General features: G+C 29.4%; 1 protein-coding gene across 2 annotated transcripts; it reads left to right on the top strand.

Annotated features, from left to right (window-relative positions):
• The first annotated feature begins 16,058 nt into the window (after window positions 1-16,058).
• LOC115714835 (uncharacterized) lies at window positions 16,059-19,580 on the top strand. 2 transcript variants are annotated; one of them, XM_030643596.2, is made up of 4 exons: window positions 16,059-16,235; window positions 16,973-18,028; window positions 18,456-18,530; window positions 19,171-19,580. In XM_030643596.2, the coding sequence occupies exons 2-4, from the start codon at window positions 17,126-17,128 to the stop codon at window positions 19,285-19,287; spliced, it is 1,095 nt and encodes a 364-aa protein (XP_030499456.2). In that variant the 5' UTR covers window positions 16,059-16,235; window positions 16,973-17,125; the 3' UTR covers window positions 19,288-19,580. The 2 variants fall into 2 exon arrangements, with proteins under 2 accessions (XP_030499456.2, XP_030499457.2); XM_030643597.2 differs by having other exon boundaries at window positions 16,084-16,235; window positions 16,938-18,028.
• The last annotated feature ends 5,036 nt before the right edge of the window (window positions 19,581-24,616 follow it).

Here is a 24,616-nt window from a genome sequence, read left to right as displayed (position 1 = left end):
AGCTCGAAGGGAATCATCACTTGACTTCTATACACCAGTAGAAGCTATAGATTCCATATTTATGTTCAGCACTCCCACTCAATCATACTATCATGTTCCCAAAATATACGTATCACCCTGACCCAAAAGTAGGCTTAACTAATAAATCAAAGAACATGAATAGCACTCCTGAGTTGAGCCTAAGCATATCAGGATTTAGATTCTTTTAATCTTAAGATCGCCCATCGATATTGACTTGGAAAGATATGTATAACGGTAAGTTTGTAATATCTTAACTTAGTTGCAATATCGGTCAAGTCCAATGTATACTCCATACATTCGAAACTAGTATACTTTACTAATGTCCTGGAAAGAACATAACACTTACTCCAAGTGTAAGTACACATCATCGCTGATTATCACATTAGTGTAAATCCAATAACACTGATGAAACAGGGACCAAAACTTTTGATATATATGATAACAATCACATTCCACTGTGTTGACGATACTATAATTGTGAATAAACATATGATCTGGATTTAACTGATTTTGTGTGTAAATGTAATAAACATATTAAACATATTAAACCATTAGCATGTAGAATTCATGCAAACATCAATCACTTCAAATTTCTTATATTGATAACTAATCAGATTGTAAAGAGTTTTATTTAGGGCATAAAACCCAACAAACTCCCACTTGCACTAATATAAAACAAACTGTGCAAATAGGTCAATCTGATGTCTTGATCTTCAGATCAAGTGTAGTATATTTGAATCCACCCAAACTTCTGGAACTAGTTCATAAATCTCTTATGAAACATCCTTTACTATATGCTTTACTCATCAAGGGATACTGAAATCTTTACTGTTTTAAAAGTATATCTGAATTAACAGAAGACATATCTCTCATATTTTAAAATATGTGATTGAGATAATACAGTGTAGACTTATCTTCAGTGATATAACTTTCTGGTATTTTCGAATAGACCAAGTTATAGTTCTTCTCTGATAGAGCTTGAATTATTATACAATAATTCCTCCACCCCCAAAGTAAGCACCATCTTACAGAATTTCGAAATTAGATGGTGTGATACAAAGACAACTGATACACAGTTCCTTAATATCTGACATATAGATCACTTTCATAAATCTTTCTTGAATATCTTCTAATGTTCCCTATTTGATTACATCTCAGATAACTCCCACTCAATAGCAGATGTCTGGTCAAATAATACTTTTAACCTCTGATTGTTTAGAGAGTTACCTAGTTGTGACTTTTGTATTAGTCTGAAACTTTAAGTTAAGACTAAGTCATCAACATAGCAGACTATTATTTTGAAGTGAAAAATACATGCCAGAGATAAAGTAATCAAAATTAAGATACCATAAAATTTTATGAGGATTAAGAATTCTTGGTTCAAGTCATTCGAATGGACTGAACTAGAGTTCTTTATCTTATTCTCATAATTCTGATAAGCTATTCCTATCCATGTGAATGGTTAGATTTGCTTTTCAGTAATGTTCTTAAGTACCTATCACAAGTGTCAACCTAATGAAGATGGGTATAGAAGTTTAAAATTCTCCCACTCAATTAAGGTAGTGTGAAACTTTAACAAAGAACTTTCAAAGGTATCAAACTTTTACTTATAACAGTAAAAACGAAATGGAACATGCAATCAAGATCAAGAATTTATATTGACAATAGCTGACTCATTATATTACTTCCATGTTTAAACAAGATATGTGTTTCATAGGGAATTGTGGAATAGACTCCACCCCTAAGAATATACATATAGGGTACTTGTGGATAACCTCCACCCCTAAGTATATAGAGATTATGATCCACCCCTAAAGGTAGTAAATATCATGATTCTCTTACTGTGATAGAGTTTATGTGGAGTTGAATACTATCCAGAGTTCATTAGATATAAAAGATCGTTGAACTGCATAGTTTTCTTAACTTTTCTCCACCCCTATCAGATCATAAGATCCTTTTATTAAACAAATTCTTAATAATTGTATGAGAATTAACAATTATTAATAAACATAGAAATAATTTCTAGTGTTTATTTAATATAACTCTATGAAGAGTTGTAAATATTATAGAATTTGCATCAATAATAAAAACACTTACACATACAAATATAATGTGGTAATTGTTGATGAAGATAAAATAAATGAAGCTCAATCTCATAAATTGCAATGGTGATTTCGAAAATAAAGAATTTTATTAATAAAAAAAATGTATTGCAACAATATGAGAGAAACAGGGATAAATATCCCTAACTAAAATTTGAAATCCAAATTGTCTTTAAACTAAAAAAATTAATTCAAAAATAAATTGAAGAGCTTCATCTTCATCCGGACGATTGCACCCTTTGGTCCAGCTTTCTGATCCAACTCAATTGAGTTCAAGTAGCTTGGCCTATAAGAAGAAGAAAACAAATAAACAAAGTTAGTCCAGAATCATAAATCCAATTGGATAATAATTCACTAAAACTCTTAAAGTTTATTAATGGAAATACCTTGTTTCTTTGCAAGAAGTTTAGGACACTGGGGTTTCCAATGACCTTTCTCATTGCAGTAGAAACACTTTCCTTTTAGTGTAGCATCACCAGAAGGAACAGCCTTTTTATTCTTCATGGCTTTAGTTCGCTTCTTGGTGTTGTTCCACTTCCTCTTCGATTCGGGCTTTGAAGCAGAGGCAACATTTGCTTCAGGTTTTATCGGCCCATTACCATTCCCAGGATTGTGAGGTTTACTCCCTTTCTTCTTGGGTCCTCCAATCAAATTTTCATAAGTTTGAAGGTCAATGACTAATTCATGAAAGTCAATTTCCTTCTTATTCATGACATAATTTGATGTGTATGGTAGAAATGCTGGAGTCAGGCTATTCAAGATAAGACTAACTTGAGTAGCACTGTCCATTTCAGCACCATGATCCTGGGCTTCTTGGAAATAACTAGACATGAGGAGAACATGGTCACGCACGTTTTGATGAGGTTCCATCCGTGCATTAATGTACTTCTTAGTCGCGTCAAAGCGTGACTGAAGTGATGCCTTACCGAATAGTTCATTTAACTTCGTCATAACTTCAGCAGCCTTCTCGGTTTTAGAAAACCGAGTTTTGAGGGTGTCAACCATGCTAGAAAGCATAAAGTATAGAGCTTTGTCATTTGCTTTCTGCCAACGCTCATACTTTTCTTTCACAGCTTTGGATGCATTATCCCCAGGTACTTCAGGTGACGGCTCAGTTAAAACAAACAAGGCACTTTCTCCTATGAGAGCAATATTAATGTTCTCATTCCATTTATTGAAGTAGATCCATTCAGCTTATTTTCAGTCAACAGTGATAACATGGGATTCATTTTGACAAAACAGGATACTACAAAATAATAGAAATCAACAAATAGAAATTAATAATGGTTTAACACAAAATCAATTCAGAAATTATAAGCACATAGCAAATAGGAATGATGTGAGAAAATACTTAAAAAATTCAATCCTAAATAATTTCTAAGGTTTTTCAATAAACTGATATAAGTGTCCCGTTTAGGCGAGAGTCAAAGTTACCATCCATTGAATAGAGTTGTCAGCTCATCTAAAATGTTAAACATTCTAGCAACCTTTTATTCGATCAAGATTGGAATCTAACGTTGTCCCGTTTAGGCGAGAGTCAAGGCTATTCTATCTCATGAGCTTCTACCATTGTTTTGCAATTTGCAAGTCAAATATGGTCGCCACCATTAGGGTGATCTATACCATATAAAACACTTACAAACCACTTATCATGCGAGATTAAACGGTGCGAAATTGCTAATGAACGTTCCTCCATTAGGGAGGATTACTCACTAAAACAAACGCGGTGTAAAACCCACAATGGAGATCGAATATCTTAATAATAATAAAGCTCATTCTTTAAAATGTATTTTCTTTATTATTCTAATAAATAAATCTCATTAAACTCTAAATTAAGAATTAAAATTCAAAAATAAGAATTTAATATAATATTTATAAAATTATACTTAGATGGTGATTGAAATAAAATTAATTATTTCCATCTTAGTAATAATCTTAAATATAAATATTAAGGAAATTAATTTAAGTTGAATTAAATTAAATAATTAGCAACTTAAAAATTTCCTTTGAGAATATATTTATTGAGTTCGAAAATTTAAAGTATATAAAAGAAATATACTATTTTCGAAAATAATAAAATTAGAAAAGAAATACTTCAAGCAAAAATATCACCTATCTAGATTTTCTTTTGACTAGTTAATTCAATTTCTAATAATATATATATATTTTGAATTCATTTATTTTAAATTAATCAATTAAATGAAAAAATTATTGATTGTAGTTGGTCCAAGAATTAATTAAAATAAATAATTAATTTACAACTCAATCTATTTTTCAAAAAAAATTCGAAAATATTGCATAATTAAAATGCAAATTTCGAAATTGATTTAATAAAATAAAGAAAAATATATATTTTGAAAATTATTTAAATTTAAGTTGAAAAATTAAATTTCAACCTAAAAATAATTTTTTATTTAATTAAGTGTCATGAAAAATCAATAAATATTTAAGTATCATGATGAAAATCAACTTAGATATTTAGATTCTTCAAGTTAATTAAATGTATTAAATTCAAGAAATAATAATTAAGTGTAGAGAAGGCTTAATTATTTATTTCTAGTTTAATACTAGGAAAAATATACTTAATAAAATTGTACCAAAATTAATTATTTAAATAATTAATTTCACAAAGTATATTATTTTTCCTATTTAAATATTAGAAATAATAAGTAGTCTAGAAATTACTATCTAGAAAATATCTTATTTGACTAAGTATCTTTTTAAAAATTTGAAAAATATCTAATTTAAGTTATATAGAAAAAATCTAAAACTTAAATAATTTCAAATTTAGATTTAATTAAATACCAAAAATTAAGTTGTAACCACTTAATTTGAAGATATCTTTTTAAGTTAATATTTGAAAAGATATTAACCTAAAAAATATCTAAAATATTTCATTTTAAGTTAATATTCGAAAAGATATTAACTTAAAAAAAATATCTTGAGAATCTTTAATAACTAATGCCTAGGATTCCTCAACTTGATTTAAAATTTAAATCAAATATTCAAATTTAAGTTAGATGAGAAAAATCAGTTGATACAACTAATTTATAACTTAAATAGAAATATTTAATTAAATAAGCTCCAGAAAGAATCTAGTTAGTTAAAATTCTATATTTAATTAAATACAAGAAAAATACAAATAGTTTGTCTAGAAATAATATCTAAACTAAAAGTGTTTTTCTTAAAATTAACTTTAAAATATTAAAATGAAAATAAATTTCATATATTTTAAAAGTTAATTATGTTGCTAATTCAATTTTATTAGGTCAAACTAATATAATTAACCCAAAGATACGATTATTCAAATCAGGCAAATGGGCCTTCACAATTGGGGTAGTTCATGTGAGGGGGTGCTGGGTTCAGTATGTCGTACCCACTTCTATGGCTCCCAACTCTCACACAAGGCCCAAAAGAGAGGAATTTAACCTTAAAATAAATAACTGTTATTAATTGAATAGGTCCAATAACTAAATGGACCTAAATAAAATCTATCATGGTGTGACATTTTATTTAGCAACAACCTATATGCATCTATATTAAAACAAAATAAACATATAGGCTCCCACAGGTACACACTTGGATGGATCCTATCATGTTGCTAGGTCATACACAGATGAAAGAAGATTGTAAAATTTACCTGTTACAAATTATTAACTTGACCAAGGGAGCCATCAGATCATTAGATCTGGCAAAAGGTAACCATGGCTATTTGCAATCAAGTAATAATAGGTTTTAAAAAACTTACACACAAGCTAAAACCACATACTCCTGCAACAAGGTTAGCTGGATAGTTAGAAGTAGGATTTATTTAATTTTAAATAAATAAATTTCGAAAATAATAAATAATTAAATAAATAAATAAAATTAAAAAATAATTTTCAAAAAAAAATAAAATTTAAAAAAATTTATTTTGAAAAATAAAGAAAATTATTTAAATTTCGAAATTAAAAAAAATTTAAAATATTTAAAATTAAACCTACAATTTTGAAAAATTAGGTTTCAACCAACCTAAATATCATTTCAAAATTTGCTAACTACTTTTAAAAATTTAAATGTTATTTTATAAATAAAAATTAAATAAAAATTAGAAAAGATAAATGAAATATCTTTTCAGATTTTAAATTTAATTTAAATAAATAAAATAACAAAATTTAAAAATTAGCAAAATATCTTACATCTATTTAAAATTACATGATTATAGTTATCTTATTTTAAATTTAAATAAGGTCAAAATATCTTAAAAAAGATTTAATTTAAAAAAAAAAATATATAAAATCTGACCTTAAATTTAAAAAAAGATAAGATATAATCAAATGTAAAAATAAGATAGATTTTTAAGCAAGAAGATAGATACTAATTCTATTCAAATTCAAATTACACTAATATCTTGAATTAAATTTTAAAAATATTAAATTAATTCAAAATGATAATTAGAATTGAATTAGGAATAGTAATAGTATATATACAAAACTATACAAAAAATCGGAAGTTAATTCCATGAAAAAACATGAAAAATCGAAGAAAAACGAAAAAATTGTGAGCTGTACGGACAGTTTTCGCGATCGCAGGAAAATTTCACCACAGCTCCGATTTTTTCGAATCTTCAAAAAATCATAACTAATTCAAATAAAATCGAAATTGAGTTCTGTAAAAGGCTAACTTGCTTAATTTTTTCCATACTATCCAATAAAAATAATTCCAGAAACAGAATTGCAATTATTTTTCACGAAAATTTACAAACATCAATCAATCATCAAATAACACTCAATACAACATGATACCATCCAAAAACAAACAAACAATCGTTTTAAAGTCCAAATTTCATGTAAGTAAATCAATAACCATGGCTCTGAGGCTAGTTGTTAGAATATATTTTACCAGGATCTTAGATCTACTCACAAGTATGTTGTTTAAACACCCTAAATATGAACTTTCTAAAACGATTTATTAAACACATATAAAGTTAAGAAAACCTTACATTGATGCAACGTAATTAATGTCTCCTTCCACTCAGATCTCTAACCCTTGTATCCTTTCTGTAGCAGAGTATAATCAAGATCTGAGCCCGAATGTCCTTCTTCTTCAAGTTTGATCCTTCACAATCTTCCAATCTATGATTGAGTTACTTGCTGTGTGTGGGCACTTACTCTTTCACTAGGGTCGAAATTTATCAAGGAGAAAAGAGGAGAGAGGGTTTCGGCCAGGTATAGAAAGTGGGGAAGGTTCAGTTTTTCTGAAGAGAGAAATTTCTGTCAGATTACTAATGAAAGCATGATAAGGGACTGAGCCATCACTTTCTATTTATAGCCAACTACTAGGTTTAGGTTAGGATTTATTTGGCATTAAAATAATGAAAATATTAATTTGAAAAACCTCATTTAAGTGGCCGGCCATGGTGTTATAATGGGCCTCACTTGATTTTGCAGTTTTATCAAATTTTATCTCTATTTTCTCAAAAACGCCAATTTTCCAATTCTAACCTTTTAAATGCCAAAACTAATTATTTAATAACTAAAATAGATTATTAAATAATATTGTCATTTAATTTAATTATTAATTAGACATATAAAGTCCATTAATAAATAAATAAACCTAAAAACTCTTTTCTTTACAATTTCACCCCTGCTTAGTGAAAATTCATAAAATTAGACATAGTCTAACTTTAGAATTATAATTGATCAATCACGAATCAATTAATGAGTCTTACAAGCAGAATGTTCTCAACTAGAATGGGGACCATGGATCTATATGCTGAGCTTTCAATAAGTGAACCAAATTTACCAAGTAAATTCCTACTTATTAATTCTTCGTTGAATCCACTCTTAGAACTTAGAATTGCACTCTCAGACTTATATAGAGCATATTGTATGTTCCACGATATCAATATACTATCTCATTTAACCATTGTTATAATCTTATTGTGATTTAAAGATCCTCTATATAGATGATCTACATCGAGATGGGATTTCTTTACCATTCTCACCCCTCAATGTATTTTGCCCCTTAAAACACGTAGCTACCTGTAAATGGTGTTTAGTGATCTAATAATTAGTCAGTTAAACAAGAGCTCATCCATTTACTTCTATTTGCTAAGCTCGAAGGGAATCATCACTTGACTTCTATACACCAGCAAAAGCTATAGATTCCATATTTATGTTCAGCACTCTCACTCAATCATACTATCATGTTCTCGAAATATACGTATCACCCTGACCCGAAAGTAGGCTTAACTAATAAATCTAAGAACATGAATAGCACTCCTGAGTTGAGCCTAAGCATATGAGGATTTAGATTCTTTTAATCTTAAGATCAGCTACTGATATTGACTTGGAAAGATATGTATAACGGTAAGTTTGTAATATCTTAACTTAGTTGCAATATCGGTCCAGTCCAATGTATACTCCATACATTCGAAACTAGTATACTTTACTAATGTCCTGGAAAGAACATAACACTTACTCCAAGTGTAAGTACACATCATCGCTGATTATCACATTAGTGTAAATCCAATAACACTGATGAAACAGGGACCAAAACTTTTGATACATATGATCACAATCACATTCCACTGTGTTGACGATACTATAATTGTGAATAAACATATGATCTGGATTTAACTGATTTTGTGTGTAAATGTAATAAACATATTAAACATATTAAACCATTAGCATGTAGAATTCATGCAAACATCAATCACTTCAAATTTCTTATATTGATAACTAATCAGATTGTAAAGAGTTTTATTTAGGGCATAAAACCCAACAAACTTTTGTTTTAACAGATATTATCTTAATTTCTTTTTTCTTTTCCCTATTTAATTGATTTGAAAAAATTATTTTTTTACTACAAAAATAAATAATTACTATTTTGCCAATTCAAAATAAATTTTTCGAAACATCATTATACTACTCTTTATCCTTACCTTGAGAGTGTTTTAAGGTGGCGATTCGGGGACATGGACCTATAATTCTAAGCTCCAATAAACTAGATTATTTATTGAGTCTCATCAACCAAATAATCAATGTTTATTAATTTTATGATTACTCCACTATAAATATGGACTTGAAATCTTAGTAATTATAGAATTATAATTACTAAGTTTAACTGCTGTGTCCATTGATATAATCAATTCCAATGATTATCCCTTCATGTGTTGGTTCATAATAAGTTTTGGTCAAATTACTGTTTTACCCTTCTAATTAATTCTTTATCCTTTAGTACCATTAATTCACTAGTGGAAGTATAATTTAGATTCCATCTAAATTTGTGCACAACATTCCAGTTCTAGAATTAACACTTAAAAGGAACCAACATTTGATTTGTTAGGAAAATCAGGATTCTATAATTGTAAATCATGTTCCCAGCCATCCACATTATTAGATTCCCAAAATAGAAGTTGTAGGAATCATTCTCTTTGAGAAACTTTAACGAGTGGATAAAAGAAACTAATAACATGAATAGGAGTCCACGAAAACTCAAGATTTAGGCTGATCTACTATTGATCATCTTTATGATATGAACCAGGTCTTTATGATAAACGACATGTTAATAAAGAAAACTTTATTCATAATCTTATTATATATAACACCTTCACTTTGATGTTATACCACATCCGTAATCTGAACTAAGATTACTTGCATCGAAGAACGAGCATCAATGAATCGTACTAGCAACCATTGATTAAAGATTTCCAAACTTTAATATGTTGCTGACTGTTTTAGTCATAGCTAAGTAGTCTTAGTTCTTTGTACAGTTACAAGCCACAACCTCACATATGAATAAAGAATTTTCTAATATTTGATATAAAGTATTCAATAATAATTATTAATAACTTAACATTCAAACATTTTAATTAATAATCAGAAAATGTCTTTACAGACTTTGTAGGGCATAAACCCTAATAATCTCCCACTTTCCCTAAAAGCAAATTGGGAATCTCCCTTAGTCCCATATTAGTAATATGACCCATAAAAGATTTCACTGGTATCTTTGTGAATGGAATGACTAGGTTATGTTCTGACACGATCTTCAAGACTGTCATATCACCTTTCTCTACTATATTCCTTAGAAGATGGTACTTCCTCTCAATATACTTGCCTCTCTTGTGTCTCCTTGGTTCCTTGGAGTTGGCCACCGCTCCACTATTGTCACAGTAGAGCACAAGTAGTTTTTATACTTCTAGAACTACTTCTAGAGCAGTGTAGAATTTCTTCAACCAAACTGCTTCCTTAGCTGCTTCACAAGCTTGTATATATTTGCCTTCCATGGTTGAATCTATAATACTAGTTTTCTTAATGCTTCTACAAACTACAGTTCCTCAACCAAGAGTAAATACTGATTGAAAATTAGAATCAGTATATTTAGTAAGATTTAACTCTCCATCGAAATATACAAGCAAGACATCTCTCATTCTCCAAAGATACTTAAGAATATGCTTTATAGCAATCCAGTGTTCTAAACCTGAATTAGATTGATAACGGCTAACAATCCCTACAGTGTAGCATATGTTAGGCCTTGTACACAACATTGCATACATCAAGCTCCCAACTGTTGATGCATTAGGGTACTTTCTCATGTCATCTTCTTCTTGAGGAGTCTTTGGACATTGATCCTTACATAGAACAATTTCATGTTTGGATGGTAACTATCTCTATAACCGAATTTGGTTACTAATATTTATGAGGGAATCTCTCAACCACTTGAGAGAATATCTCAACAACCTTAAAATATCTATAACTACTTTTCAAATTAGATATTTATCTAATTGAATCAATTAAATAATTAATTAACCTAAAAAGAAATCCCATAGGGATAGGGACAATGCTAGGCGCCTACCTGTGTCTTTATGACAGGGTTGGTGTCTTTTGTCCTGACAACTTTTGTTTAGACAAATCTTGTCTCGAAAAATTATGTCTTAATAGTTTTTGTCTTTTTCCCTATTTAATTAATTTGAAAAAATTATTTGTTTATTACAAAAATAAATAATGACTATTTTCCCAATTCAAAGTAGATTTTTCTTTGAATATCTTTATACAATTCTTTATCCTTACCCTTAACAGTGTTTCAAGGTGGCAATTCGGAGACCATGGACCTATAATTTTAAGCTCCAATAAATTCGATTATTTATTGAGTCTCATCAACTAAATAATTCCTTGTTTATTAATTCCATGGTTACTCCACTATAAATATAGAATTACACACTTAGTAATCATATAATTATATTTAGTGAGTTTAACTGAAATGTCCATTGATATAATCAACTCCAGTGATTAGCCCTCCATGTGTTGATTTGTAATTAGTTTTGGTCAAAATACCATTTTACCTTTTTAATTACTTCTTTATCCTTTAGTTCTATTAATTCACTAGTGGAATTATAATTCAAAATCCCTTTTGAATTTATGCACAACATTCTAATTCCAGAATTAACACTTAAAGGGAACCAAAATTCGATCCATTAAGAAAGTTATGATTCCATAATTGTACACCATGTTCCCAGTCGTCCATATTATTAGATTTCTAAAACAAAAGTTGTAAGAATCATCTTCTCTGAGAAATTTTAACGAGTGAATCAAAGAAATTAATTACATGAACATGAGTTCATGATAACTCAAGATTTAGGCCAATCTACTATTGATCATCATTATGATATAAATTAGATCTTTATGATAAATGGCATGTTAATAAAGACAACTTTATTCATAGAAGTCCTTGTCATATATAAAATCTATTATATACAGTACCTTCACTTTGATGTCTCACAATATCAGTAATCCGAACCAAGATACTTGCACCGAAGAACTAGACTCAGTGAACTGTACTAGTAACTATTGATTAAAGAATTAATAACTTTAATATGTTGTTGATTATTTTATTCATAGCTAAGTGGTCTTAGTTCTCTGTACAACTACAAGCCACAACCTCATATATTAATAAGGAATTTTTTGATATTTTACAATTTAACATTCGCACATACATCAAATGTTTACTCTTTATTTAATAATCAAAAATATCTTTACATGCTTTTCAGGGCATAAATCCTAACACTTGAGTCCTTTCGTCAATGATAGTCCATGTGTCTCATGCATTAGCTCAATCATGTGCAATACATGAGATTGAATAAGGACACCCTTCTTCATCTTGCAATTCATGTATCTACGAGTAGCATCATGTCTTGTTTGATTAGACTGCTGCCCAAACATGGCCTGTAGAGAATTCATTATTTGAGATGGTTTTACTGTGTTTTCGGCAATCAAATATTTTTAGAGCTTAAGAAAATAATGAAGGCGTAAATAATGTAATAACATACAAGAGATTTTTACGTGGTCTAGGCGTTAACTATCCTTAATCCACGAGTCTATTTTATCAAGCTCATTGGCCGATGAATGTTTATACAAATACATAAATAATGGACTTTTACTCCTTTCCACCTTGTTCCTCTTGAGGAAGAGGACATTTAGTAGGAATATTCTATAGTTAATAGTAGGGTTACATGAATGAGTTTTCTTAATGAAGAATAAGTAATAGGACTCAATCTTAAGGTAAACGCCTGAAATAAAGGGATCCCCCCTTTGTGCTTCCTCTGGGGTATTTATAGGCCAACTTTCTTGCATGGGCCACCTTGGATGGCTCATCGTAGGGATGAAATCCTACCGTTGGATTGGTAGGTGGCATATTTCCCATGTGGCTTTTATGGGTGTCAAATTGTACCAGTTGTACAGGCTGGGCTTCAGACGTGTGTCACCTCAAGGTCATTCACATTTGAATTTCCCTTTCTCCTAGCCGTTGGATCATTTAGCCCAGGATACAAGGACACACATGCTTTGCACGACAGCGTGTCGTGGGGGACAATCTCTGACATTGTACATGAAAAAGCCTGGTCACTGGGTCCGTACCCTGACACGCGTGGGCTGAACCTCTGCGGGCCAAACGCATACCCTAAATTGGTTACGATTTTATATATATATACATTATTTATATTACATAATTAATTATTATTAATATTTATTTAATTAAAAGATATATAAGTATATATTTAAATTTATGGTGGTCTGATATTTAATCTCAACCACTTAAAATAATTTAACCTATTATTTTAATTAAATAAATATTTTAAACCTAAACCTATTATGTGCTATAAAGAAAGAGAAAAAGATAGAAAACCCTAATATCTCATCTTCTCTTTTCTCTTCACTTTGTATTTTTGAAAATAGCTTTAGTCATTAGAGTTTGAAAATTCTATTTCTCTTCCTCATTGATTTTAGCCAAATATGACTCTACGTGACTTGAGTACCAGCTCACACTACTCTAGATTACACTCAGACCATTGTGGAAGATCATGTAGAATGCTACATGTCACTCATTAATGGAAAAGAAGATTCGAGTTCATTACTTGACAATATCCTGCTACAGAATGAGAATCAATGGTTAAAGTAATTGAACGGAATGAGACATTTAATTCCGATGCATTCCCAATGTAAGAAAATCCTAATCTTCATATGTGTTTATTTATCGTTTTTAGGTTGTTCATATTTAGAATGTTAAATTATAATTTTAATCCAACATACATGAGTAATAAATTAAGATTCTGATAAAAAAATTTCTAACAACAACAACCCTAACACTTAATTATTAGACAAATCATCCTTCATAAGAAGGAAATACGACAGTTGAGCACTGAATAGGGAGCATAGGTCCCTCCAAGGCGACAAACACCTGTGTTACCCTCCCGAAGGTGAAGATAGGGCTAGAAGCACCACCTCTAGCACCCAAGATCCAAACTCATCCAACTCCCACCAATCAAGGAAGCTAATTGAGGTGCGAATTTGTGCAATAATGCTGATTGGAGTGTAGATTTTGTGTAATTAATGTTGATTGATTTTTTTTTTTCACCATAAATATTAGACTTCATCAAGTGGAAGTAAGTTCATAACTTTTGTAAGTAGAAACTCTACTTAAATACATTTGTATTTCTCTCTGCTTTCAAGAAACTCACTTGAGCTATCTTGTGATCTTGGGTTCAGCATACGGAAAATACAATTGAAAGAGTAGTAGGATATTACGATTAAAATTAAGGTTGAACCTCTATAATAATCTTGGTGTAACCTTTACCGTCTTTGCTTTCTTATCGATTTTTACTTAGTTTTTATGGCTCCGCATCAGTTGACCAAAATCTAGGTTAGCAAAAATTATTTGCAATGAAATAAGAAACATGTAGAAAATATTTTGAACGTGCATTTGGAGTATTGTAATCTAAATTTGCAATTATTGCTGGATCGATACGTCTTTAGAATATATATTTTTTTTCATGATATAATGACTTCATGTATTATTATGCATAATATGATAGTAGAAAATGAACGTGATCTTAATGCATCAATTGAATGAAATGCCAAGCCTATAAGTTGAGATGATAGAAGAAGATAATGCTCAGTTTTAAGAAGTTCTTGCTAGACAAAGAAAAATCAAGGATGTTGAAGCACACATTGAGCTTGAAAATACATTAATTGAATACTTGTGGGACAAATATATGGTAATTCACAAAATTAATATACTTTAATTAATTTTTTTTAAGTGTGTGTTTTAGGTTTAATTTTATTTAAGGGGTTTTTTTTTTTTGTAATGAATGTAATGTGTTTTTAGTAATGTAATATTTATGTTACTATATGCAATATGATATTTTGATTTATTGTATTTTAATAATTTACATAATTAATTATGAATATAGTGAGCTTTTCTTTTAATCTTCTATATATCAATATTAGTGAGGATATTATAGAAAAAAAATTAAGATTTCTCGTTCCTAAATTTATAGCTATTAGAAGTTGTCTTTTTTCTCAAGTCAGGCTTGCCGACTTTTGTTGGGCTTAGGCGTGGCTTGGTCGGGGTTGTATTTTCTTATTGTGATTAGTCTTGTTTCCGCGATATAATTTTGAGTGTTTTAGTCTTGTCTTAGTGGCATAATTTTGAGCATTTTTGTATCTTGTCTCTGTGATATAATTTTGAGTATTTTAGTCTTGTTTATGTAACATGGTTTTGTTTTGTTTTTTTTTTTTTTGTTTGTTTTTGTTGTCGGTTCTTCTTTGTTCTTCGATGGCTCACCATCAAATCGTTTTTAGTGGTTGGGAATAGCAAATTCTTGGCTACTGAAAAGGTTGTTAGTAGTGTATTTACATACCTTATACAATAGTTGAGTGCTCATTACGAGGTTGAATGAATCTACCGCAGCTGTTTTTACTGTTAGTGTCTTCTGAGCGGTGGATGAAATAGAATATGTGTATTTTTAAGGTTAATTGTGATGCTGTAATTTTTTTTATATGATTTTATTTTAGTTGTTTTGTCAAACGATCTAGAAATTAGATGGTTATTATTTGACTTATTTTTCTAATTCTAATCTTGATCGCGTGTTTGAGATGTCCCTAAATTATAATTTTAGTTGAGTGCCATAATAAGATTTTATTATTTATTTCAAAAAAATCATTTACATGATTAATTAGTAATTTTATTGAAATTAATAATTAATAATTAATAATTGTGATGATTTTAGTAAATTAATATAAAAATAAAAATAAGGGGAATTACCTTATATACTGTTTTTTTTTTAACTTTTTTTCAAATTTACGGTTTGGATTTCTAAAGTGGTTGCAGCGCTAGTTGCAATAGGGGTTTCCATACGATTTTTTATTACAATTTAAGTTGCAACGCTAGTTGCAATAAAGATTTCTATGCGAAATTCGTAAAAATGCAAAAAAAAAATTATTTTAAAGTGTAAAAATAAAAAAATCTCTAAAAATAATATTTATTTTTGGACACCAAATTTTGTGTGGAGATGGATTTTCTTTTAAAAAGACATTGAAAACTTGAGAGGTAATCCTTCTTAAATGAATCTTTAATTTTTTATTTTATTTTTTTACAATGACGTGAATCTTTTATTCAATTCAATATTTAATATGTAGAGTAATGCGGGTGTAGTGAATCCAACGTGTACTGTTGTCTGTTAGTGAGTAGAACGGAAAGGAAAGGCAAAATAGAAAATGTGAAGAGCGAAATTAGCAGCTTCCTAATTCGGTGGAGATTCCTTCCTCAAGGCCCTCTTTCTCTCCTCTCCTTAAGGTTAGCTATTTCCTCTTAATCTTTCTGTACCCACTTCCTCCTTCCTTCATTCATGTGATTTTCTCCATAAATCATTTTCTCTCGCTCTCTATATCTCCTCCTTATTCTTCTGGGTTACACTCACAATATGGATCTCATCATACAATCATATTTCGACAATTCAGAAATTCCCCAAAACAAAGGGGATGATTTTTAATTTTATTTTTGTTCCCTTGATAAATATTATTCTCTATTTTATTTTTTATTTCTTAATGTGTTGGGACTTCATAGAGAAAATACGGTTCACTTATGAAATTTATTTAATTATTTATGTCGTTTTTTTTATTATGAAAACCATAATTGTTACTGACTAAAATAATTCTTGGGAACTACCAGAAAATCTAAACATTGTTTTCTGAAACTATACAAATTGATGCACATTGAGTTTCTGGTGTTTTAATTTTATTCTATTTTTGACATTAGGTAGGGGGTTCGTACTTGGAAAAGCTAGCACCATTAGAGGCTATTATGCTAGTAGTACTATGCTCTTAAGAATGCATATGGTAGTTGAGAGTGAATATGCGTTCTTAGGATTGTGTTACTTTGGTAGTTTGCTTGTGTTGATCCTTCTTAATAAAATGTGTTATGATTTTCATCAGAAAAGAAACCATTTACTATTAAAACTGTTATGAACTTTCTTAAATCTCGTTAAGCATTGTGCAGATTAAAATATTGGATATCTTGTTGTTCTGTTACAGTTGAAAAGAAGGCTCAAGTTTGATATGAAAGTTACAATGGGAAAGTTAACTTTATGTTCAATATGAAACCATACAAGTACAACACAGCTCGAACCAATGGTTTTTCGTAAACCAGATGTATAAATTGTTTCATTGAGTTTGGCCTCAAGTAAAATGATGGGTAAGGAAGCTGTGCCACAAATTAACAGGGCAGATAGTGTTGAAGGTTGCTCACCTACTCGCAATGACAATTTAGAGCCTTACTCAACTCGCAGTTCAGACATGGAGGGTGACTTAGAAACTTGTCGCGTATGCCAATGTGCTGAATCAGACAAAAGGGGAGATGCTGCCTTAGAGTTTCTAGGTGTTACTCCTCCTTTACACGAAGCACATAAAAGCGATGGAGCATTGAAGCCTGATAACAAACTGATTATGAATCATGCTGAAAAAGATGTCTCTGTTAAGAAGAATGTTAGAGAATCCCATATCATGGAATTTGTGAGTCCTGATGGGGAGGTTCTCATTTGTAATGATGATGTAGAAATGGGCTCGTGTGGTTATCAAGATGCGTTAACTGAGCTTGGTTGCTTGTGCAAAAATGACCTTGCTCTAGTACACTATGCTTGTGCACTGAAATGGTTTGTTAACCATGGTTCTACTGTTTGTGAAATATGTGGACATGAAGCAAAAAATATTAGAGCTGCAGACTACAGAAAGGTTTTGGCTTCTTTGAAAGAATATGAGGCACTAAGGGAAAGGACTGCCAGTGGAGAACCCTATCATGCCCAGGTTCCCTCAAGTACAGGTGTAGACCCTGATGCTGTAGCTGCTATTCGAAGGCAGCGGTTGAGTGAGATTTCGCTATGGTTTAGTCCACACAACAACAACAACAACAACAATAACAGCCATATTGCACTTTCACAAGCATCTGAACAACCTCTGAATAATGTCACTGAAGAGGTTTTCCCTACTGAAAATCCTGCAACTAGGTGGGCTGTGGAAGGTACTGGGATTTTGCTGGCTACAGGTTTACTTACTGTTACTCTTGCATGGCTTATAGCACCTCGAGTCGGTAAGGTATGCATGTTTTCGATTTCCACTTGATTAAATAATTGCAGATACAAAATCAGATGACACCTTTACAATGTTAAGATAGAACATAGCAAATACCATGTACTAAAAAGCAATTCAAATACAGTGCTTCTACTTTTACTTGCTTGGGTCAATCAAACTACCACTTGGTACTTCGATTTTCTAAATATTTTTAGGTACATATCTTATAATTGTAATGAACATGAAAGAAAAAGATTTATTGAATGGAGAAACGTTTGTGACACTTAGGCATGCCTCTAAGTTGTACTAGGGCCAATCAAGACTTGTAGGGAAGTCATAACAGAGTGGAGGTTTTTTTTTTTTTTTTTTTGTGGGGGGGGGGGGGGGGGGTGGTTGTTTAATGTATAGTTTTTTCATATAACATTTATTGAATCTACATTTCATTGTGCAGAAAACTGCTCAAAATGGTCTTCATTTTCTTCTTGGAGGCATTTGTGCTCTTACGGTAGTAGTGTTCTTTCGCTTTGTAAGTACCTTGGACATTTTTCATTTGCTCTGCTCTGTAGGGTTCTTGTTGGCATTGAGCATTATTTAGTTTAGGTTGTTCAAGATTTAATAGATAATTGGGCTTTTCTATGCCAATCCTCTAACATGATTGAGTGACAAGAAAACCAACAACCTTGTTTAACTAACAAGCCTAAATTGCCACAGTTGATTCAAAATAGAATGTTTGTACTGTATTTACGTGGTTCTTTGGGAGTGAAGTTGGCTTACCTTATATATAACACTGTAGTATCTTGTATCAAAACTACAATTTATATATATAAATATATATTTCCCTTCGTTTTTAGACTTAATACTTTGCATATATCCCAAGAGAGACTATTTTTTCCACATAATGCATGAGAAATCTTCTCTTTTTAGAAAGATGTAACTTGTCCAATCTTTTTTTTCGTTGTTTGTTTTGCTATGATCTTTGTTTTCTCTTCCAATAACAATCAAAGCTTCTCAAAATCGTTTGTGCTTTATCTTTTGTTCGCAGTTTGCACTAGAAGTCGGTTAACATAATTTTTTTTGTTCTCCTTTGCGCTCCATTGATTACTATCATAAATTTGCAACTATTAACTCAAATGGGATGTAATTGAATATGGTTTTGAATGTTGCAGTTTGTACTTACCAGAATCAAGTATGGACCTGCTCGCTATTGGGCAATTTTGTTTGTGTTTTGGTTTCTTGTCTTTGGTATTTGGGCTTCTCGGACACATGGTACACATTCTACTTGATTCTATTTGTTAGTGTTATTTATTATGCTACTTAATTTAGTGTTTTCCTCTCTTCCTTCTTTTATTCTGTCTTTGTAAATCATTGGGAAATTTAGTCTGTAAGTGAAGACATCAATATTTTATGGTGGATTGTGGTTAATTGTTAATTAAGCTGTTCATATAGCACAGATCTCAGTGCATTGTAAAGGGAAATTACTGTATAAGTATCTCGTTAATTGCCACATTTCTTTTCTTTTTGGGCGGAGTTGTACAAATAGTTTTGTTTTGGACTTAAATATTATTATATTGCTAAATATGTTATCATTATTACAAGAGTAAATAGCGGCATAAGTACCCAAAGTTTTGAGTTTGTAAGCGGTATAAACCCAATAATTTTTTTTAGTGGCATAAGTACCTAATGTTTGTAAAACTGTAATTTTTCTCTATTTTCGTGAGTACAGGCTCCGGTTTAAATTTATTAAAAAAAAGATTTGGAAGTAACTGATACTACATATTTTTTGTCGAGACCAAACAATCTAAAATTTAAGTCTTATATGTCTTCTGTTTAAGACAATAACAAAGTCTGTACTGATGAAAAAATTACAGTTTTATAAACATTGGATACTTATGTTCCAAAAAAAAAATTATTGAGTTTATACCGCTTATAAAACCTAAAATAAGGTTACATATATGTTGATTTAAAAAATGGTTATATATATATATATAATATTTTTAAGGTCTTAAGATAATTTTTAAAAATAACTGTAATTAAATATTAATTTTTAAAAATAAAATTTTAATTTAACAATTGATAATAAAAAAAATTAAAATTTCTGCACTTAATTTTATTATTTAATTAAGAGTAATTTGCGGTATAAATACCTAATTTTAACTTCTAGTTACAAATAAATACCTAAGTTTAATTTTTGGCGGTAATAATACCTAAGTTATAATTTTGAAACTTTTGTAGGTACCTGACTGTTAATTGTTAAGTAAATTTCCACGTGACAATTCCTTATTGGTTCAAGTCATTAAATTTTTATTTTTTTTTAAAAAAATTAATTTAAATATATCAATAAGAAAATGACAAGTGGATAATGACATAATATTTAATGGTTAGGTACCTACAGAGTTCTGAAAATATAATTTAGGTATTATTACCGCCAAAAATTAAAGTTAGGTATTTATTTGCAACTGGGAGCAAAACTTAAGTATTTCTATCTTTTCATATTATATAAATAAGGAGAATTATCCTATGTACTATTAGGGGTGTTCATAAAATAGCCGATCCAATCCAATCCGTACGATCCAATCCAATCCAATCCGCAAAGTGCGGATATCCGCACTTGTGCGGATTGGATTGGATTGGAAAATTCAAAATCCGCACTTGTGTAGATTGGATGTTGATTGACTAGTAAAAGTAACCGATCCAATTCAATCCACACATATTTATAACAAAATTAAAAATTATATATACAAATAATATTTTAATGTAAAAAAAATATTAATTTAATAGTCTAATACATATAATACAATTATATTGCAAAACTTAATAGATAAAATGTAGATTCTATTCTTCTATATTTTTTTTCTACATACAATTTAAAATAAAATTAAATATTTTTTTATATATACAATTTTGTTTTCCTTTGAATTTGTTATTTGTTATTTTATTTATTTAATGTGTTGTTGGAGACATAAAATAACTATAGTTTGTTTTATTTTGTTGCTAGTTATGTGAATTTTTTTTTCATAAATATTAAATAATTTAATATTAAAAAGTAACAAATCTAAAATAACTAATCCAATCTGCACTTTTCAGATTGGATTGGATTAGATTGGATTTGAGCTATTGTACGGATTGGATGTTTTTTGACCAAAAAAGTGCGTATTAGATTGGATGAACAACCCTATGTACTATATATGTATTTTTTTAAATTTACAGTTTTGATTGCTTCGATAGTTTTTATGTGGGTTGCTATGTAAATTTTACTTGCAATTTAAATTGTTTCGTTGGTTGCTATGTAAATTTCCGTAAAAATACAAAAGAAAAAAAATTGCGTTGAACTGTAAAAATGAAGATCTTACAAAACTACCAATTTTTTTTCCATTTTTATATTTTTACTATCATTTATATATATATATATTTACATATTTACTATATCAAATTTTCAAAAATACTGTGTTAAAATTTTAAAATTATAAAAATACTATTCTTCAGTAAAATAAAAAAAAAACAACTAGACATCTAAAAATCAATTTTAGAATAACTTAACAAACAACATGAAAACAATTATAAAACAACAAAAAGTCAACTATAAAATTACAGAAAAATAATAAAATATTGAATTAATTGTAATATGCAAAACAATATCAATTCCTCGACATATTTTTGAATTACAAAATTCTTTTTTTTTATTTAATTTTGACAATTTTATTTATCTTTTTAAACTACTAAATTATTTTTTTATGGAATGTATTGTTATAATTTTATACTTTCAACTTTTTTTCTCTTTTTTCTCTCTCTTCCTTTCTGAGTTAGTGCCAGTTAAAATGACGATTTATTTTTTAGAAGTTAAATATATAATTACATTAATAATTGAATTAATAATTTTTTATAATTTTAAAATGGGATACATAATATAATATAATGGGTAATATATAATTAATATATTAACACCATTACACATTGTGTCAATTAAAACAAAACCAAACAATTTATCATTGTCTTTTAAAAAAATGTATCAGAAAATAAACTACATCTAAAAAGTAACACACATACAACAAAAAAAATTGTTAGGAATAAACTAAAAATATACACCATAAAAATATACATAAATAAAAAAACTATTAAACAAAAAAAATTCTAAAAACCACTTAAAAATAACTAAAAAAAATAATATAAAAATTATAAAATAAATGCACAGATATACAACAAAAATAATGTCTCGAATAAACAAAAAATATACACCATAAATAATGCACATAAACTAAACAAAAGTTGTACAAAAAATAACAGAAAAATATGTAGAACACCTAAACAACAACATAAAATAACTATAAAATAACAAAAAAGATAGAACACCTAAACAACAACATAAAAATAACTATAAAATAACAAAAAGACAACTATAATAACCTAAAAAAAATAACAATACATCGATCTTGTTGCAATATACGAAAAATATATATATATTTATATGAACTCCTTATCATATTTTTTGTGTTAGTTCTTTTTTTTTTCTTCTTAATTTTGACAATTTGATTATCTTTTTGTACTACGATATTATTTTTGTACAATTTCATACATTTAACTCTTCTTTTTCTATTCCTCTTTGAGTTAGTAACAACTAAAATGATAATTTATTTTTTAGAAATTAAATGAATGGTTACATTAATTATAGAAATTATAAAGTTTTAATAATTTGAAAATGAGGTAAATAATTTAATGAGTAATATATAATTAAAATAACAAAAAATTAAATATTTTGAGAGCTTAAAAAAGATAAATGATAATAGATAATAAATAGATAGATTTTTACGTGGTTCAGGTGTTAATGATTCTAAGTCCACAAGTCTATATTATTGGCCTCTATGGGCAAAGATTTTCAAGATTACAAAATATTACAATGAAGATTGCCCTACTTCTCTTGAGAGAGAGGCTTCCTAGAATTTCAGCAGAGCCGCTATAGATAAAGATTTGTTCTCTCTTTGCCTCAAGAAAAATGGGACTATTTATAAGCGCACATGGGGTAAAGGGAACATCTTTCACCTACCTAGTGTTTCATACCCCATACGCCATTAAGGCCTGTGTCGCGAGAGGATAATCTGACCATTGGCTAGTAGGAACCTGTTGGAAAATATTTTACCAGGATCTTAGTGTTGGGTTTTATGCCCTAAATAAAACTCCATTTCAATGTAATCTATTTTATTTAACATCAAAAAAGAAACAGAAGTATTTTTCATTCATTTGTGTATGTTTTGGTTCACTTTGTCAATTGCTTGTCTATTTGATTTATAAATTCATCTTAAACCCTTTTCACATACTTGATCCTGTTTATTGTGTTGTCATCACTTTGGAAAGTAAACATGACTATGTGAATAAAGTTTCCTAGATTTATCAGACACAGGGTTTTACTGATATGATAATCTACAACAAGAGTTTACTTGCATTTGGAGAAATGCTATGTTCTTTCCAGAACATTGGTTAAAGTAAAGCTCAGGTTGGATGCATGGAGTATGCATCGGAAGGGACCGATATTGAACTTTGACTTAGATTTAATTAAACTTACCATAAAATCTATTCAAGTCAATATCGCCTACTTCATCCTAGATCAAATGTTCTTAATCCTGTTATGATTAGGCTCAATCTTGAAAGACTATTCGTGTTCTTTGATTTGTTAGTTAAGCCTACTTTTAGGTCAGGGTGATACGTACATATTGGCAACACGGTAGTGCAATTGAGTGGGAGCGCTAACATAAACATGGAATCTATAGCTTCTATCTGGCGAATAGTAAGCAAAGGATGATCTCCTTCGAGCTTGACCAAACGAACATAAATGGTGGAGTACTCATTTCACATAAGCTGAAATATCATTTATACGGGGTCAAGTGTTTTAAGGATAAAATACATAGTAGGGTGTTACGGTAATCTAATCCCTTTACAGTGTAGATCATTCATATAGAGGATCATTGATCAAATTAGGATTATAACAATGGATAACTAATGATGCGTCTATATGGTGGAACATATAGAGCATTCTATATACTGAGAGTGCAATTCTAAGTTCTATGCGTGGATTCAACGAAGAATTAATAAGTTAGTGAATTTTAGTGATAAATTCTTGATCTACTTATTGGAAGCTTAGTTATATAGACCCATGGTCCCCGCACTAGTTGAGATAATATTGTTTGTAAGACTCATGTAATTGGTTTTGATTAATCAATTATAATTCTCAAATTAGACTATGTCTATCTGTGAATTTTTCACTAAGTAAGGGCGAAATTGTAAAGAAAGAGTTATTAGGGGTAAATTTGTTAATTATGATACTTTGTATGGTTCAATTAATAAATATGATAAATGACAATATTATTTAATAATTATTTATAGTTATTAAATAGTTAGAATTGGCATTTAAATGGTTGAATTAGAAAATTAGCGTTTTTGAGAAAATCAGATACAAAAGTGATAAAACTGCAAAATTGCAAAAAGTGAGGCCCAAATCCAGTAAGCCTTGGCCGGCCACTTTTTTAGGTATTATCCTCTGATATTTTCATTATTTTAATGCCAAATAATTCAAACCTAACCCTAGTGGAATGCTATAAATAGGTAGTGAAGGCTTCAGGAAAA

This window comes from Cannabis sativa, chromosome 4, assembly GCF_029168945.1.
Source record: "Cannabis sativa cultivar Pink pepper isolate KNU-18-1 chromosome 4, ASM2916894v1, whole genome shotgun sequence".
In the NCBI taxonomy this organism is placed as follows: domain Eukaryota; kingdom Viridiplantae; phylum Streptophyta; class Magnoliopsida; order Rosales; family Cannabaceae; genus Cannabis; species Cannabis sativa.
This window is presented reverse-complemented; position numbering and strand designations above follow the sequence as displayed.

Bases quoted from the DNA above. Each gene is read 5' to 3' on its own strand.
- LOC115714835 (XM_030643596.2), top strand. From the start codon at position 17,126: ATGATGGGTAAGGAAGCTGTGCCACAAATTAACAGGGCAGATAGTGTT. The intron at 18,029-18,455 runs GTATGCATGTTT...TTCATTGTGCAG, and splicing joins TAGCACCTCGAGTCGGTAAG to AAAACTGCTCAAAATGGTCT. The intron at 18,531-19,170 runs GTAAGTACCTTG...TGAATGTTGCAG, and splicing joins TAGTAGTGTTCTTTCGCTTT to TTTGTACTTACCAGAATCAA.